Source organism: Hyperolius riggenbachi, chromosome 9 (assembly GCF_040937935.1).
Source record: "Hyperolius riggenbachi isolate aHypRig1 chromosome 9, aHypRig1.pri, whole genome shotgun sequence".
Classification (NCBI taxonomy): Eukaryota; Metazoa; Chordata; class Amphibia; order Anura; family Hyperoliidae; genus Hyperolius; species Hyperolius riggenbachi.
Window position 1 is genome coordinate 115,885,099 of NC_090654.1, and position 17,372 is coordinate 115,902,470.

The following is a 17,372-nucleotide window of genomic DNA, read 5'->3' on the forward strand; positions in this document are numbered from 1 at the left end:
AAGTGTGGCAGAAAACGATGCACAATGAGAAGAGGTGACCGGACCCTGAGGAAGATTGTGGAGAAGGACAGATTCCAGACCTTGGGGGACCTGCGGAAGCAGTGGACTGAGTCTGGAGTAGAAACATCCAGAGCCACCGTGTACAGGCGTGTGCAGGAAATGGGCTACAGGTGCTGCATTCCCCAGGTCAAGCCACTTTTGTACCAGAAACAGCAGCAGAAGCGCCTGACCTGGGCTACAGAGAAGCAGCACTGGACTGTTGCTTTCATCCAAAAAAAAGTATTTTGGACCACTGAGCAACTTTTGCATGTCATTCGGAAATCAAGGTGCCAGAGTCTGGAGGAAGACTGGGGAGAGGGAAATGCTAAAATGCCTGAAGTCCAGTGTCAAGTGCCCACAGTCAGTGATGGTCTGGGGTGCCATGTCAGCTGCTGGGGTTGATCCACTGTGTTTTATCAAGGGCAGGGTCAATGCAGCTAGCTATCAGGCGATTTTGGAGCACTTCATGCTTCCATCTGCTGAAAAGCTTTATGGAGATGAAGATTTCATTTTTCAGCATGACCTGGCACCTGCTCACAGTGCCAAAACCACTGGTAAATGGTTTACTGACCATTCTATTACTGTGCTCAATTGGCCTGCCAACTCTCCTGACCTGAACCCCATAGAGAATCTGTGGGATATTGTGAAGAGAAAGTTGAGAGACGCAAGACCCAACACTCTGGATGAGCTTAAGGCCGCTTTTGAAGCATCCTGGTCCTCTATAATATCTGAGCAGTGCCACAGGCTGATTGCCTCCATGCCACGCCGCATTGAAGCAGTCATTTCTGCAAAAGGATTCCCGACCAAGTATTGAGAGCATAACTGAACATAATTATTTGAAGGTTGACTTTTTTTGTTTTAAAAAGACTTTTCTTTTATTGGTCGGATGAGATATGCTAATTTTTTGAGATAGGAATTTTGGGTTTTCATGAGCTGTATGCCAAAATCATCAATATTAAAACAATAAAAGGCTTGAACTACTTCAGTTGTGTGTAATGAATCTAAAATACAGTATATGAAAGTCTAATGTTTATCAGTACATTACAGAAAATAATGAACTTTATCACAATATGCTAATTTTTTTGAGAAGGACCTGTAGAGGTTGGATATTGAAGTATAGACCCTTGGTTTTAATTTTCAGGTTATATGTATTATTGGTCTAGAATCAGTCCACTGAAATAAAATCAACACAATACAACAGAATTATCCAACTTTGTAATAATTTAATTTCTTTTTGTACTTTTTGAACTAACTTATAATGTATATTAGGAGGCCTCAAAAATGTCCCAAGTCCACCAATATTTTTTGTAACATTTAATTTGCAAGTCAGGAGTAGAGTTGTCTCGAACCACCAATTTTAGGTTTGCGAACCTCGACCACAAACTTGTGCAAAAGTTTGTGTTCGCACGAACTTTGCGAACCGCAATAGACTTCAATGGGCAGGCAAACCTCCAAAACTACAAACACTGTTTCTGGCCACAAAAGTGATGGAAATGATGTTTCAAGGGGTCTATCACCTGGAGGGGGTCAGTGACTACAAGAGGAATTTTTTTTTTCTTTTTCTTCAAAAAGACCTTATACTTTTTGAGAAAATCAATTTTTAAAGAGCTCGTACTGAGCAAGGGAAATGTTCCAACTGCCACAGACTAACGGTTAATAGCAAAGCACCCTTAAATGCCAGAAACACCAAATTTGCATGGGAATGTTAAAGGGAACCTGAACTGAGTAAAATTGAAAATAAACACATGATATAGCTACAAATGAATATTACACACTAACCTCACTCCATCAGTTTCTCTCAGAAGCTCACCATTTTCTTCTTACAGTGATCCCTTCCAGGTCGGACAATATTTTGTCAGAAAGGGAATATACCTGTTGCTGTCAGTTATACACCAATACTTACCTGTATCTTTAAAAAAAATAAAGTTCCTCTCATCTTGCGATCTTCAATTAAGTTGATTGAAGATCTACTACGAGCTATACTAGTTAGTATAGAAGAGAATGTATCCGCATAGCACCGGCTCCCGCTGTCCTCCCCACCTGTCACCCTCACCTAGCCATGCACCAGGTGCTAGCCTAGGTGAGGGTGACACAGGTGAAGGCAGGTGGGGAGAGACAGCGAGAGCCGGCAGCTTTGCGTCCACACAGGATGCATTCTCAGCTATACTAACTGGTTCATAAATGATCCTTTTTTTAATGAATTGGCTCTGACTGATTCATTCAATTCAATTCATTAAAAAGAACCGGATCATTCATGAACTGGTTAGTATAGCTGAGAATGCATCCTGTGAGGACGTATAGCTGCCGGCTCCCGCTGTCTCTCCCCACCTGCCTTCACCTGTGTCACCCTCACCTAGCCTGGCACCCGGTGCACCCATTTTTAACATATCCTACAAATTTGGTGTTGCTAGGATGTAAGGGGCCTTTAATATTAACTGCTAAAGTCGGCGGGAATGGTTTCCCATGATCTGTCATTGACCGGCATTTAAATGAATACGTTTTTTCCTTTGAACTTTTTTCTCAAAAAGTATACTTACCTTTTGTTGCCCCGGTTGTTCTTACCATTCCCATGCAACTTTGGGGTTTCCGGCATTTAAGGGGGGTTTGCTATTAACCATTAAAGTCGGCGGTGTTTGGAACATTTCCCACACTCAGTAGAGATCTTTAAAATTAATTTTCTCAAAAAGTATATGGTCTTTTTGAAAAAAATATTTCCTCTTGTAGTCAGTGACCCCCTCCACGTACCCTGCAAATTTGGTGTTTCTACTATGTAAGGGGGCTTTGCTATTAACCGTTAAAGTCAGCGCCATTAAAGTCTATGGGAAAATTGTGAACCCGAACTTTTTGGGGAAAAAATTTGCGGTTTGCATTGAACGTGAACTGCTGAGGTTCGCGTGAACCGTTCGGGCCATCTCTAGTCAGGGGGCCATTAACTCATGCTTGAGGAACTTCACATCAGGTAAGAAACAATTATTTTTTTGTTTTTATATTAAATGAAAGCTGGTCACTTTACAGTGATACATTTGTTGAGAAACCAGTTTTGCTTTAAAGGAAACCAGAGCGGAGTACTAATAAAAGTTTTATACATACCTGGGGCTTCCTCCAGCCCCATATGCACAGATTGCTCCAACGCCGCCGTCCTCAGCCTTCTCCTGCTCCTGTACCGGGTCCCGTAACTTCAGCCAGTCTGCGCAAGAGAAGTGCACACTCTACACATCTCTCCGGCGGCTGATACGTAAAGATCACACTTCTCTTGCGTCAGACTGGTATTGTTTAAAAGGAAACATCCATATCCCTCTCAGTTAAAGGGAACCTAAACTGAGAAGGATATTGATTTTTCTTTTTAAAATAATACCAGTTGCCTGGCTCTCCTGCTGATCCTGCGTCTAATACTTTCAGCCACAGCCCCTGAACAAGCACGCAGATCAGGTGCTCTGACTGAAGTCAGACTGGATTAGCTGTATGCTTGTTTCAGGCATGTGACTCAGCCTCTACTGTAGCTAAAGAGACCAGCAGGGCTGCCAGGCAACTGGTATTTTCAGTGGATTCTAATGTATCACTTCTCCAGCAACACCTATAACCTTTCAGAACACCTGGATTACTTGGGATGGCAAAGATTTAAGCTGGATTGGATCTTCCTTGGTATCACACACGGCTGAACACTGCACACCTTCCTTGGAATTGACCTGAGACCTTAAAGACTTTCTGCCTCTTTGTGCCCGCCGTCTCCCATCCTGTGAGTAACTTTCATCGATTATCTACAGCATCTATGCTCAATAGACTATATTTTTCTACATATATTATATATTATATCTTCAAACTCCTAAACAAAGGACTGTGTTTCCAAATCCATGCTGTCCATCCATACATCTCTGTGTAAGGACAATTCAGTCTATACAGGCCCTTTGATCTCTGCAGGATACCAGCCACAGCTGTGAAAGTTCACACCTTGACTTTAAATAGGGCCTTTCTTAGCAGGAGCCCTGAGCTGTCTCTTGTCCATCCTAATGTGTAAACATCAATATTCAGCACAGACACTTCTAGCTGTATACCAACCAAGAAATATATATCCAATTGACAAATCAACAATAATTCTACTTAAGTCTGTTGGAATTTACAGAAAGACAAAGAGAGGATCCAGGGGACATGGGAAAAGACGTTATTCACTGCAGAACCAAAATAACTCTGTGACAAAATCTACAGAGTACACCCAGCCAACAACCCTAATAGCTCCAGCACAATCCACCAGAGATGACAGCCACACATCTGGAGACTGTTCCCTCCTGGAGTCCTCAAACTCAGACCTCAGCTCCCAGGGTAGCCCCATCAAGGCTGTCCTCTGCAACGTCAGATCAATAAACAACAAAACAGCAATCATACATGATCTAATAGAGTCTTCTGATCTGGCCTGCCTGACTGAAACCTGGCTTTCTGAACCTGTTGGGCCCCACCCTGGAGGCAGCTGTGCCAACAAACTATTCCGTGATATACTGCAACAGGAAAGAACGCAGGGGAGGAGGGGTTGCACTTTGCTTTAGATCAGCTTTGAAAATCAGACCACTTACTGTAGGTCCTACCAACTCGTTTGAATGCTTGGGGGTGCAACTTTCAGCTGAGGAAAACATTAACATATTGCTGATCTACCGCCCACCAGAAAAATACTCAGACTTCCTTGAGGAACTTGTAGACCTCCTGTGCAACCTAACACTGGAACACCCCAGATGGATTGTTCTTGGAGATTTCAATACATGGGTGGACGACTCCTCTTCACAATTTGGAAAAGAGCTACCTCGTGCCTTACATGAACTGGGCTTCCTCCAATCAATCAGCTCTGCTACTCACAGGAAAGGTCACACTCTGGACCTTATATTCCATACTGGGCTGTCAATAGCCAATGTGGAAATTAATCCTGTTGCCTGGTCAGACCATCACACTATCCACTTCTCCCTCTCAATACCAGCCGTCAAACACCAGGTCAAGAATCAAATAAAATATCGCCGCTTAAAAGGGCTAACACCTCAACATATCCGAGATAACCTTAGCTTTGATGAATTGACTGACTCCAGCTTGGACCCTGATACTCTGGTGTTTAAATACAACAAATGTGTGTCCTCCACCTTTGAGACCATTGCTCCTCTGCGCACCAAATATCTTACTCCACACCATCATGCACAGTGGTTTGATAACGCTATAAAAGAGCTGAAAAGACAAGGCCGAAAACTTGAGAGGCTGTGGCGCAAATCTCAGTCCCCAGAAGACAAACATGCCTTAATCTTCCACTTGAAGAGCTACCAAAAGGTAATCACGGGAAAAAAAAATCATCCTTTCTATCACAAGAGATTGCAAATGCAGTTAACAAACCAGCCCAACTGTTCCGCACAGTGGAAAAACTCTGCAACCCAGCATGTCAAAAACTTAATATCGAGTCTTCAAAGGACCTCTGTGACCAATTTGCCCATTTCTTCACAGACAAAGTCTCCGCTATAAGGTCCGCCATCCAACTTACAGCATCTGAGCCTAATGTAGCGTCGAAGACCATTAGCAGAGACAACGTAACACCTTGGTCAAACTTCAAAGAAATTGATGAAGAAGTCACATCAAGCATCCTCCTTCACGTCCGCCTAACTACCTGTGACCTGGATCCTGGCCCAACACAGTTCATGTTGAACTGCCCCGACCTGTTCGTACCGGTATTCCTCAAAATTGTTAACTGTTCCTTACAATCAGGGATATTTCCTGCTTTACTGAAGGAAGCAATCATCAGGCCTCTCCTCAAAAAACCCTCCCTGGACCCAGACGCAATGACCAGCTACAGACCTGTCTCTAACCTCCCCTTTCTGGGCAAGCTAATTGAAAAAGCTGTATACCTCCAGCTAGAATCCTACAAAATAACAGTTATGACCCATTCCAGTCTGGCTTCAGGAAACACCACAGCACTGAAACTGCCCTCATCCAAATATGCAACCACCTGCTCATGGCAAGAGACAGAGGAGAGTGCTCGATCCTCATACTGCTAGACCTTTCTGCAGCCTTTGACACAGTTGACCATGACATCTTGATAAACAGGCTACAGGAATACTGCGGCATTGATGGCATAGTACTTCAGTGGTTCCAATCCTTCTTGAGTGGCAGAACCCACAAAGTGTCTATGGGGCCCTTCCTGTCCACCCCTGTAACACTTAAGTATGGGGTGCCCCAGGGCTCAATCCTCTCTCCCCTGCTTTTCACGATTTACATGCTACCGTTGGGAAAACTAATCCAAAAACATGACCTGACATACCACTGCTACGCAGACGACACCCAACTATATCTTTCCTTCAAGCCTGGTGTGACAGACCCAACTCCAACTATAAACGCCTGCTTACGTGAACTACAGCAATGGATGAATGACAACTGGCTGAAACTAAATGCAGACAAAACTGAAGTCCTTCTGATTGGAGGGCAGAGCATGATAACAAAACAACTTAACTTGCAGTCTTCACCACTGGGAATAGGAGGCACGGATCTACGCAGCTCTGATCATGTGCGTAGCCTGGGAGTTCTAATTGATGGGGATTTAAACTTCAGAACTCAAATCTCTGCGGTGGTGAAATCATCCTATTTTCACCTGAGGAACATTGCAAAAATCAAGCACCTCATACCCCCAGAAGATCTGCCAACCTTAGTCCACGCCTTCATCACATCCCGACTGGACTACTGCAATGCTCTCTACACTGGCCTTCCAAAAAAGGTCTTGTACCGCCTACAGCTGATACAGAATACTGCTGCCAGACTGCTAACCAACCAACCCCGTCACTGCCACATAATGCCAGTCCTGCATTCCCTTCACTGGCTACCTATAGAATGGAGGGTCCTATTCAAGATCGGCCTACTGACATTTAAATCCCTGAATAATCTAGGCCCTGGTTACTTGAAAGATATGTTACAGCTGCGTAGCAATCCCCGCATTCTCAGATCCACAGGTTCTAATAATCTAGTCATACTCAGAGTCCACTTGGAAACTTTTGGTCCCAGAGCCTTCTGTCATGCTGCCCCTATGTTTTGGAACTCCTTACCTCAACAGATCAGGACAGCCCCATCCCTGGATGTGTTTAAATCCAGACTGAAAACCCACCTGTTCAGTCTGGCATTTGCAGAAATATAACTTTTGTTGTGTGAATACTTCATCCTACTAACTACTGAATCTGAGAGAGCCTAAGCGCTTTGAGTCCTATGCGAGAAAAGCGCTATAGAAATGTTATTGTATTGTATTATTGTATTGTTTAAAAAGAAAAATCCATATCCCTCTCAGTTTAGGTTCCCTTTAAAGCGGTATAGTCACCATAAAAATCAAATTTCAACAGCAACTGGTCTGAATGTATTAAGTGATAGAGATGCTAATCTTGCATTCAAAACGTTTTCTGCCGTTATGATTTGGAGTTATCATATACCTTTGGAGCACTGGCTCTTTAGTAGTCGGTGCCAAAGAAGTGCATGCTGGGGGTTCTTTTTATCTATAATATATTCCTCCCCTTCCCTTTATTTCCCTGCCTGCTGCTTATCTGAAACCTAATCCCCTAATCACTTGTGTTTACAAGCAAGGCTGAGGTGACTCAGCGATTGGAGGAGACAAGAAAAAAAGTAAAGGGCAGAAATGACATCACGAGTTAGCCTTTACAGTGGGCAGAAGACATGGCCCCCACCAGGAAAAGAATTCTCGTCATTTACTATATAACATTCACTAAAATCAAAACGTGGACAGTACAATACATGTGTTATGCAAGTAGATTAAGTATTTATCTACTTATATATGTGGTTTTTTCCCCTGGAATAGTATGGCTGATCCTACTGCTTTAAGGCATCTTCAGGTCCGCTTAAAATCCAAAATGAGTCAGCATGTTCATTACCAATACTTGTCATGACGAGTGCCTTTACAAGGACAGTGCATACTTTGCCCACAGTCTGTCACAGTTTGTTATGAAAAGATACAACACATAATAAAAAGCCTACATTTGCAGGAAGTTGGCTGTATCTCGGCTTCTGGATCAGTATACGTGTCCGGACTAGTGTTAAGAACTCCTTGACCAGAATTGTGCCATCCTGGAATTTCTGTAGGAGAAAACAGGAGGATTTAAAAAAAAAAAGCGTTCATTTACCTTTATTCTCCATGCTTTAGTTTACTCCTTTAGAAAAATTTCAGTAGGCAATACAAGCACTGATTGCCATAACACAAAGACAAAAACTAAACACAATCAAAAAAAAAAAAACAAAAAAAAAAACCACCCTTATGTTTCCTGACATTTTTTACACTAATAACTTTAATTGCTTATACAGTCTGCATGATCTATTTTTTTTTTTTCCAAGAATCTAGGCTGTGAATATTTTTTCCCCAAAATTATTTTAGTCATTTTAGTGGGGGGAAAAAAAAAATGTAGGTGTAAATGCAGAAAACACTTTTCATTCCATTTTTATAATTTCTTATTTTCACATGACTAGTTCCACAGTTAGGAAAAACACATACAAATATTTGTCCCTCCCCGGTTAAAAATGATACTTAAAATTACTTTCTGGGTAGGTAGCAGACCATCATCCCCAGCCTGTGCGTCTGTACTGGTTGGATGCGTTCGCAAGGGTGACAGTTCAGGGGCACAAGTGCTAAACAGATGCATCAATAGGCAATGGCAGAGCAATGCATCTGTAGAACACTGAGGCCCCAAATGGTCACCCCAGCAATCACATTTGTCCGATACAGCCAGCAGTCATTAAAAGGTGCTTAAAAAAAAAAAAAGTATAGGTATTATGGGGTCAACAAGGGGTTAGGCTAGGTAGGGGATGAGAAAAAAAAAACAAACAAAAAAACACACTAGTGAAATGTCAATGACGCTTAAAAGTGCCAAAATGAACATTGAACTACATGCAAACTCAAACTTACAACTAAATGCCTATACAGCAGGGGTAAACTCAAATTGAGTGGGCCGAAATTGTACAGTGAGACCTACCCTCTTTCCCTGAAATTAAGACATCCCTTGAAAGTAAGCCCTAGCAGGAATTTGTAATGATCGCTGCTGCAGCAGCTATTGCTGGAAGTAGTAGTGCTGCAGCTCAGGCAGTTCTGATCTATTTCCATGCAAGCTGCATAGCTTTGTCTGTCTTTCCCTGCTGTCAGCTTGTGACTGATTATCATTCACCTGTGTGGGAATCTGCATGTCTGCTCCCATTGGATGTCCATCCAGCGCCCATGCTGGCAGCCACGGCACACAACGGCTCCTGGAATCAAGGGGATTCCAGGTGAAAATTCTTGATATTTTTCTTTTCTTTTCTTTTCTTTTACTTAGTCCAGTAGTTTAGTTAGTCCAGTTTTAGTTAGTCTGTTTTAGTCAGTCCAGTATGTAATCTAGCTCTGCTAGCAGGGCTCACTCACCTCCCGACACTGGTCGCGTGAGTCTGCATCATCCACAGGTCACTGAAGACCCATAGAGGGGCCTGCCTCTGCTCGGATCGACGGGACTCATCCCCTGGGGATCCATCCCCCTGCACCTATCAGCAGGGGCACAGCTGTCGGGCACATCCAGTCTCTGGTCCTCCGCTGCCGCATAACCTCAGCGAGGCCTCCCTAGCCCGGCTTCAGCTTGCTGGGTTTAGCCCTGCTGCGCTGCACCCTGACCACCAGCTGGAGCCGCTGCCTTCCCTGCCGTCTGGCCACCTCCGTGGAGGGGTGCTCTCTAGCTCCGGTGAGCCGCTCCATCGCTGCCACTGGACGCAATCACGGCCACTCGTGCTAACCACGTGGAAGGCCTCTCCTCACTCCAGCGCAACGTCCCACCTCGTGGCAGGCCTCCCGTCTCCAGAGCGACCTGCTGATCCGTCCCTGACTCCCTGCCAGCACGATACATCGGTACCAGGAATCCTTCCTGGCAAGGCTTCGCAGGCAAGACGCTCCACCCGCCGCCAGTTACTCCCGGCACCTCCTCGCCTGACAAGCCCCTCCACTGTATCATCGGCCACCCACACAGAGGCCATCACCGCTGCATCCAGCCGCTTCCGGATTGCCACCGCCGCTGCCTGCCAGCTGCTCAGCACCTAGGGATAACCTGTTGCCCAGCTACCACTGACCAAGTGAGTGGCCTACAGCTTCGGGAGTAGGGACCACTGGCACTCCTCCAGGAGGGCTGAAGCGGCCTCCACGTGCTCCATCCTCCTCCACTGCACCAAGCATCAGCCAGCTGTGGGGGTAAGTCTGCACTCAGTGCTCTCACATGCACCTTGGATCTGTGCTCATTTCAACAGTGTGTTGTGGTGTTTTTGGGGGTCTGGGTGATGGACTGTAATTTTGGGGTTCCTGGCTGTATATACTACCACTTACTGCCCTTGCTCTGGGGCTGCGTACTGCCTGTGTACCGGGTGATGGACTGTATTTCTGGACTGTTTTTTGGGAGTTCGGGTGATGGACTGTAATTTGGGGGTTCCTGGCTGTATATAGACTACCACTGCCCATGCTCTGGGGCTGTATACTGCCTGTGTTCAGGGCACCATAACTGCTATATGTGCGCCCCTGCCTCTGGTGAGCCTGGCCTGCCCTGTATAGTAGCACCCTGCGGCTGCTGTTAAATGGACTTTCAGCGTCCCTGAGTAGGCAACAGCTGGCATCTAACTAATGGACTGTCTTTTGTCCCCCAGGCTTACTGCTAGACTGAAACACCACGCTGATATGCTAAGGACTGTTAGGGTACGCCAGTTTGCTCGCAACCTGCCCTTGTACTTCCGCTAGCACCACCACCTCCCCTCTACTCCAACCCCCACCAGGCACACAGTGCTGCTCCCTATATGCCACCCCAGCGCATCACCTACACCAGATCACAGCTTCTGAGATGGGAATCACGCAGCACGCTCCCGGAGGGCAGGCTTCTATACAACATCGTCTGGAGCCATGCACAGAAGCTTGCAGGCCCTGCTCAGTCATCCCCCGCGAGTTGGCGGAAGAGGGGCTGCCGGGCAGGTGCCCAGGTGAGACTCAAGAGGAAAGGTCTCAGGTCAGCCATCCCATCGGTCCTGCTGTCAAATGTCTGCTCCCTCCCTAACAAACTAGATGAACTCCGTCTCCTCGTTGAGAAGAAGGAGTTCAGCAGTGGCACCCCTATCCTCTGTTTCACAGAAACGTGGCTGCATGATGACATCCCAGACAACGCCCTTCACCTTCCGGACTTCAGCCTCATCCGGGCCGACCGTGACCCCAACCTCTCGGGTAAAAAGAAGGGTGGTGGCATCTGCTTTTACATCGGCCAGTCATGGTGCCCCAACTCATCAATACTTGCCAGGAAGTGCTCCCCTGAGATTGAACTTCTAATTGTCAACTGCAGGCCAAAATACTCGCCCAGGGAATTTTCCTCCTACGTTCTTGTTGGCGTGTACATACCACCTGATGCCGAAGTCAGACATGCCCTGCGTGACCTCAGTGACGCCATTACAAAATGGGAATCAACCCTTCCTGACTCGCTGTTCATTGTATTAGGCGACTTCAATAGGGCTAACCTCCGCCAGGAGCTTCCTCGCTTTCACCAGCATGTGGCCTGCCCCACCAGAAATCAGAACACTCTCGATCACTGCTACACAGTGCTGAAGGATGCCTACAAAGCCATACCAAGGGCAGCGCTAGGCTCCTCGGACCACTCTCTCATTCATCTGATCCCCACCTACAGGAGACGCCTGGAGTCAGCAAAACCTGTTCTCAGATCCACCAAAGTGTGGTCAAGCGAGGCCAAACTCCAACTTCAGGCATGCTTCGACTGCACTGACTGGAAGGCCATGGAATCTCCAAACCTTGACGAGTGGGCGGATAACATCTCCTCATACATCAGCTTCTGTGAAGACTTTTGCGTACCAACCAAGACCGTCAAAGTCTATCCGAACAATAAACCGTGGTTCTCCAACAAACTACGGAAACTGCGGAGGAGCAAGGAGGTGGCGCACAAGTCCGGCAACCAAGTGGAATATAAGTCAGCAAGGAACAACCTGAAGCGAGAACTGGGAGCCGCAAAGAGGGAGTACGCAGAAAGGATAAGATGCAACCTGCGATCAAATGATATACGAGCTGTCTGGAAGGGGCTTAAAGCCACCACAAACTATAAGCCTCCCAACACCCAGTACTGAGCTAGCCAAGGACCTCAGCAACTTTTACTGCAGGTTTGAGGACCTGGAGGCACTGGGGGAGCCAGTAACAGCACCGGCTCACCCCTCTCCTAGCGCAGATTATCTCTCAGTCTCAAGCCTCCCACCTCCAGCCGTGAGCGAGGCCGATGTCCTCTTCCACCTGTCCTCGCTAAACCCCAGGAAAGCCTCTGGCCCAGACGGCGTGTCACCAGCCTGTCTGAAAACCTGCTCACACCAGCTGGCACCCATCCTCACTTCCATATTCTCCAAATCCCTCCAGGTCGGCAAAGTCCCTGCATGCTTCAAAAAGTCTACCATCATCCCTGTCCCCAAAAAGCATGGTAACTCCGACCTCAATAACTACAGACCAGTGGCCCTGACATCCAACATCATGAAAACCCTTGAGAGAGTCGTCTTGTCACACATCAAGCTTATCACCTCCCCCCAAATGGATCCGTACCAGTTTGCATACAGGGCGAACAGATCCACTGATGATGCTGTCAACATCTGCCTTGAGCTCACATACGACCACCTGGACAAACCTAACACATACGCCAGGATTCTACTACTGGACTTCAGCTCTGCCTTCAACACCATCTGCCCTCGCATACTGCAGGACAATCTTTCAGAGCTAAATGTCCCTCCCACACTCCGTGGGTGGGTCACAGACTTCCTGACTAACAGAACTCAAGTCATTAAGCTTGGGGAGGTCACCTCTCAGCCGCGGACAACGAACACGGGGGCCCCACAAGGCTGCGTCCTGTCACCGATCCTGTTCTCTCTCTACACGAACAACTGCAGATCCAAGGAAAACTCTGTCAAGGTCATCAAGTTTGCAGATGACACCACCATCGTTGGGCTAGTGACAAACAATGATGAGCAGGCCTACCGCCAGGAGGTTGACAGAGTTTGCCAGTGGTGCAGGGAGAACAGGCTGGTCCTCAACTCATCCAAAACTGTGGAGCTGATTGTGGATTTCAGGAAGCATGCCCCTCCCCCCCCACCAATCTCTATCGATGGCGCCGAGGTCGAGAGAGTAGCCAGCGTTCGCCTTCTGGGCACCACCATCTCCAAAGACCTGAGCTGGAAGGAAAACACAGCCTTGACCCAGAAGAAAGCACAGCAGAGGCTTTTCTTCCTCCGCCAACTGAAGAAGTTCGGCATGGCTCAAGAGCTACTGACGTGCTTTTACACCGCCACCATCGAGTCCGTCCTCTGCTCCTCCATCCTAGTCTGGTACGCTGGCTCCTCCACCAGAGACAGATACAAACTTCAGAGGGTCATTAGATCGGCGGAGAGAATCATCGGCAGACCTCTACCTTCGCTTGACCTCCTCCACAACTCCAGGCTACGCTCAAGAGCACGGAGGATTGCTGGCGACCCCTCTCACCCTGGCCAGCGGTTCTTCAGCAGACTTCCATTAGGCCGTAGGTTTCGGGCCATCGCCACCAAAACCTCTAGGCATAGGAACTCTTTCTTCCCCTCAGCTGTCACCCTCCTGAACTCATTGACTCGCTCTGAGCCTAGCACTGGAGCTACATTGTGTTCCAGAACTGCACTCTGTTCATGAACTAATTATGAATCTGGACTTCTGCTTTAGCCATTGTTGACTTATGTGCTCTTCTTTTTGTTTTATCTACGACTCTCTGTTTACTGTAGGCCCTCTGCTATCTATAGTCTTATCCTTTATCCGTGAAATTGTACGTGCCAAATCCAATTCCGAGCACGACCCTGTCGTGCCTGGCGAATAAAAATGATTCTGATTCTGAGTATAAAGATCTGCTTCCTGCAGGGTTTCCTTGGGTTTTCATAGCTTCAGTTAAGCCCGTCTTGCTGTCGCTTCAGCCCCCGATCGTGTTTCTTGTTCTAAAGATACTTTGCTGGTTTTGCATCATATATTGGTTCATTGCCCATATATATGCATACCAGCACGTTTATTATTTTCCTTGTATTTGTGTTACGTTGATACATCAGTGTCGCTGATGTATACGTACACGAACTGTTTATATCCTGTGTGCAGTTAGTCAGCTTTCCAGCACGTTTTGGTAGGTTGCGCGTACCGTGACCACCCGTGCTGAGGTAGTTACCCTGCTCCTGGTTCTGTTTGTGGATTGCGTTCATCTCTGCGAGGAGATAACGAATCCTTCTGAATCCTGTCCTGTTACCGTTTGTGGATTGCGTTCATCTCTGCGAAGAGATAACGAATCCTTCTGAATCCTGTTCTGTTACCGTTTGTGGATTGCGTTAATCTCTGCGAAGAGATAGCGAATCCTTCTGAGTCCTGTTCCCTGTATTACTCCAGTCCTAGTCAGCGTTCCTGCTTATGTCATATATCGGTTCATTGCCGATATATACATATGTTAGTCAGACGTTACAAATAGTTTCATTGATAGCTGTAATTGTAATACGCTAGGAAAACATACTTATTGTATATTTATCTGTGTTACGTTCATCTATCTCAATCCTGCTATTTCCTGACTATCCTGTCCTACCTTTGTGAGGCACGCCATCGCCGCAACACATTGGCTGCCTCATTCCAGTCTGTATGGTTTTGGACGCTTGCTGTCGCTAAGTAGCCGCTAGCTAGCTAGCAAGCGTTCATTCTGTCTACCTGTCCTGATCTCCTCAGTTCTGGTTTGTGCGCTCAGCGCTACTTTGCGCTGAGACGTTATAACGAAAGCATTGTTTGTGGCTGTCAGATCTGCACCGGCTCTGTGCGCCACAATCTCCTATTGGAGTCAGTCCTCCCCTCCACTATACTAGGGATAGCCTGTTTCCTGGTGCTAGTGTGTGTACCTCCTCCACGCCAGCTCATGCGTTGCATGCTGACTGTGGAGAATACACCACCAAGCTTCACAGAATTCCAACCATGTTCAAAATATAAGCCCTACTCCGAAAGTAAGCCCTAGCTGCAGTTAGGGGGAAAAAGTATGACAACTTGTCTTTCTACTAGAGCAGGTGGTCTCACGGGCAGGACCAAGGCTCTATGATTGGGCAAATCACTACGCTCAAAGTTACTTCTTCCCCATAGGCTAAAGATTGGGGACACAGAAACATGGAGCAGGGGGGAAGTAGAGGAGTAGGGGGACATTGCATGACATGGGGGACAGGGTGACATGGAGCTAAGGGAAGGATGCAAGGGGACATTGGAGGGCACAGGGGACACCAAGAGAACATGGGACACAGGAGTTTAGGGGATAGAGGGGGACACCAGGAGGACACTAAAAATACAAGGGGGACATGGGCTTGGAAGAGGTGACAGTGGGGAAGGCAGGAGTACACACAGCACAGGAACTTGTGTGTTCATAGAAATAAGACATTCCCTGAAAATAAGCCCTAGCACAACATTTGGAGAGAAAAATTAATATGACACGGTCTTATTTTCAGGGAAACACGGTAGTTGCAGACCAACCTCAAATTTCTATTGGCCACCTTCCTCCTTTATAAAGTTCCTTGGTGTCTAATGGCCCCCTCCGACCACTATAAAGTTATCTGGTGTCTAGAGCCCCCCCCCCCCATACAGTTCCCTAGAGTTTAGTGCTTTCCCCCACCTCCCCCATATGGCTTTCCTGGTGTCCTAATACTTCACCTCCAATATAGCTTCCCTGGTGGTCTAGAATGGTACAAACATAATGCAAAGTGGGGAAACAACTTGAGGGCCAAATTTGGCCTGTGTGCCAGAGTTTGACATGTATGCTCTACAGTAATAATTTAAGCACCTATGAAACTTGGTCACCAACTGTCCCTCAGGGGATCTCACAATCTAACCCACACTATTCAACGATCAGAGTATTTTTTGGGATGTGGGAGGTAACAGGAGTACCCAAAAGAAACCCACGCAAAGAATACAAATTCCACACAGATATTGTTCTGGCCCAGGGACGCTAGCGCTGCAAGCAGAGTGTGCTATCCACTATGTCAAGTTACCTGCCAGAGGTTTTGTCCACAACCTGTATCCCATGGCAACTGAGAATCCACTTGACTGCATTGCTGACCTGAGAAAAAAAAAAAAAAAAAGTTATGACACTTAATGAAAATTAACATGAAACTTAAAAACCTAACATGCTTGAATAAAGCTAAATGGCCATCTTCTTATTTAATGTTTAAGCCATTTACTTTTAAGGACACCTGAAATGAGAGGGATATGGGTGCTGTGCTATTCACTTTTAAACAATACCAATTGCTTGGCAGTCCTGAAACAAGCATGCATCAAAGGCTGTCAAACATCTGATCTGCATGCTTGTTCAGGGTCTATGGGTAACAGTTTTAGAGACTTTGGCCCCCACTACACCGCAGCCGGTGCATGGCAAAAGCTATAGGTGCTGGATTGCAGGGCTGTTGACACACTCATCACTTCTCTGATTGGCTGGATGCAAAGGGGGCATAAAGGCCCAGTCGCAAGCTGAATCAATTTTATTGGAATTCCACGTGAAAGACCAATACAGTGGTGTACACGTGAAAAGTGGAACGAAAATCATACGCGATTCCAAACATTTTTTACAAATAAATAACTGCAAAGTATGGTGTGCATAATAATTCGGCCCGAGTCAATACTTTGTAGAACCACCTTTTGCTGCAATTACAGCTGCCAGACTTTTCGGGTATGTCTCTACTAGCTTTGCACATCTAGAGACTGAAATCCTTGCCCATTCTTCTTTGCAAAACAGCTCGTTTGTGAACAGCAGTTTGCAGATCTTGCTACAGATTCTTGATTGGATTTAGATCTGGACTTTGACTGGGCCATTCTAACACATGGATATGTTTTGTTTTAAACCATTCCATTGTTGCCCTGGCTTTAAGTTTAGGGTCGTTGTCTTGCTGGAAGGTGAAACTCCGCCCCAGTCTCAAGTCTTACAGACTCCAAGAGGTTTTCTTCCAAGATTGCCCTGTATTTGGCTCCACCCATCTTCCCTTCAACTCTGACCAGCTTCCCTGTCCCTACTGAAGAGTAGCACCACCAGAGCATGATGCTGCCAGCACCATATTTTACAGTGGGGATGGTGTGCGCAGTGTTAGTTTTCCGCCACACATAGCGTTTTGCATTTTGGCCAAAAAGTTCCATTTTGGTCTCATCTGACCAGAGCTCCTTCTTCCACATGTTTGCTGTGTCCCCCACATGGCTTACGGCAAACTGCAAACAGGACTTCTTATGCTTTTCTGTTAACAATGGCTTTCTTCTTGTAACTCTTCCATAAAGGCCAACTTTG

The 17,372-nt window shown here is 46.4% G+C and overlaps 1 protein-coding gene across 1 annotated transcript in view; it reads right to left on the bottom strand.

Moving 5' to 3' along the window:
* The window catches only part of KNL1 (kinetochore scaffold 1), a 116,758-nt gene that overhangs the window by 36,364 nt on the left and 63,022 nt on the right, over positions 1 to 17,372 (bottom strand). The window contains exons 12-13 of the mRNA XM_068253383.1: positions 16,093 to 16,160; positions 8,029 to 8,127 (exon numbers count right to left, since the gene is read on the bottom strand). Of these exons, the coding sequence (XP_068109484.1) occupies positions 8,029 to 8,127; positions 16,093 to 16,160 (167 nt within the window). The remainder of the gene's footprint in view (positions 1 to 8,028; positions 8,128 to 16,092; positions 16,161 to 17,372) is intronic.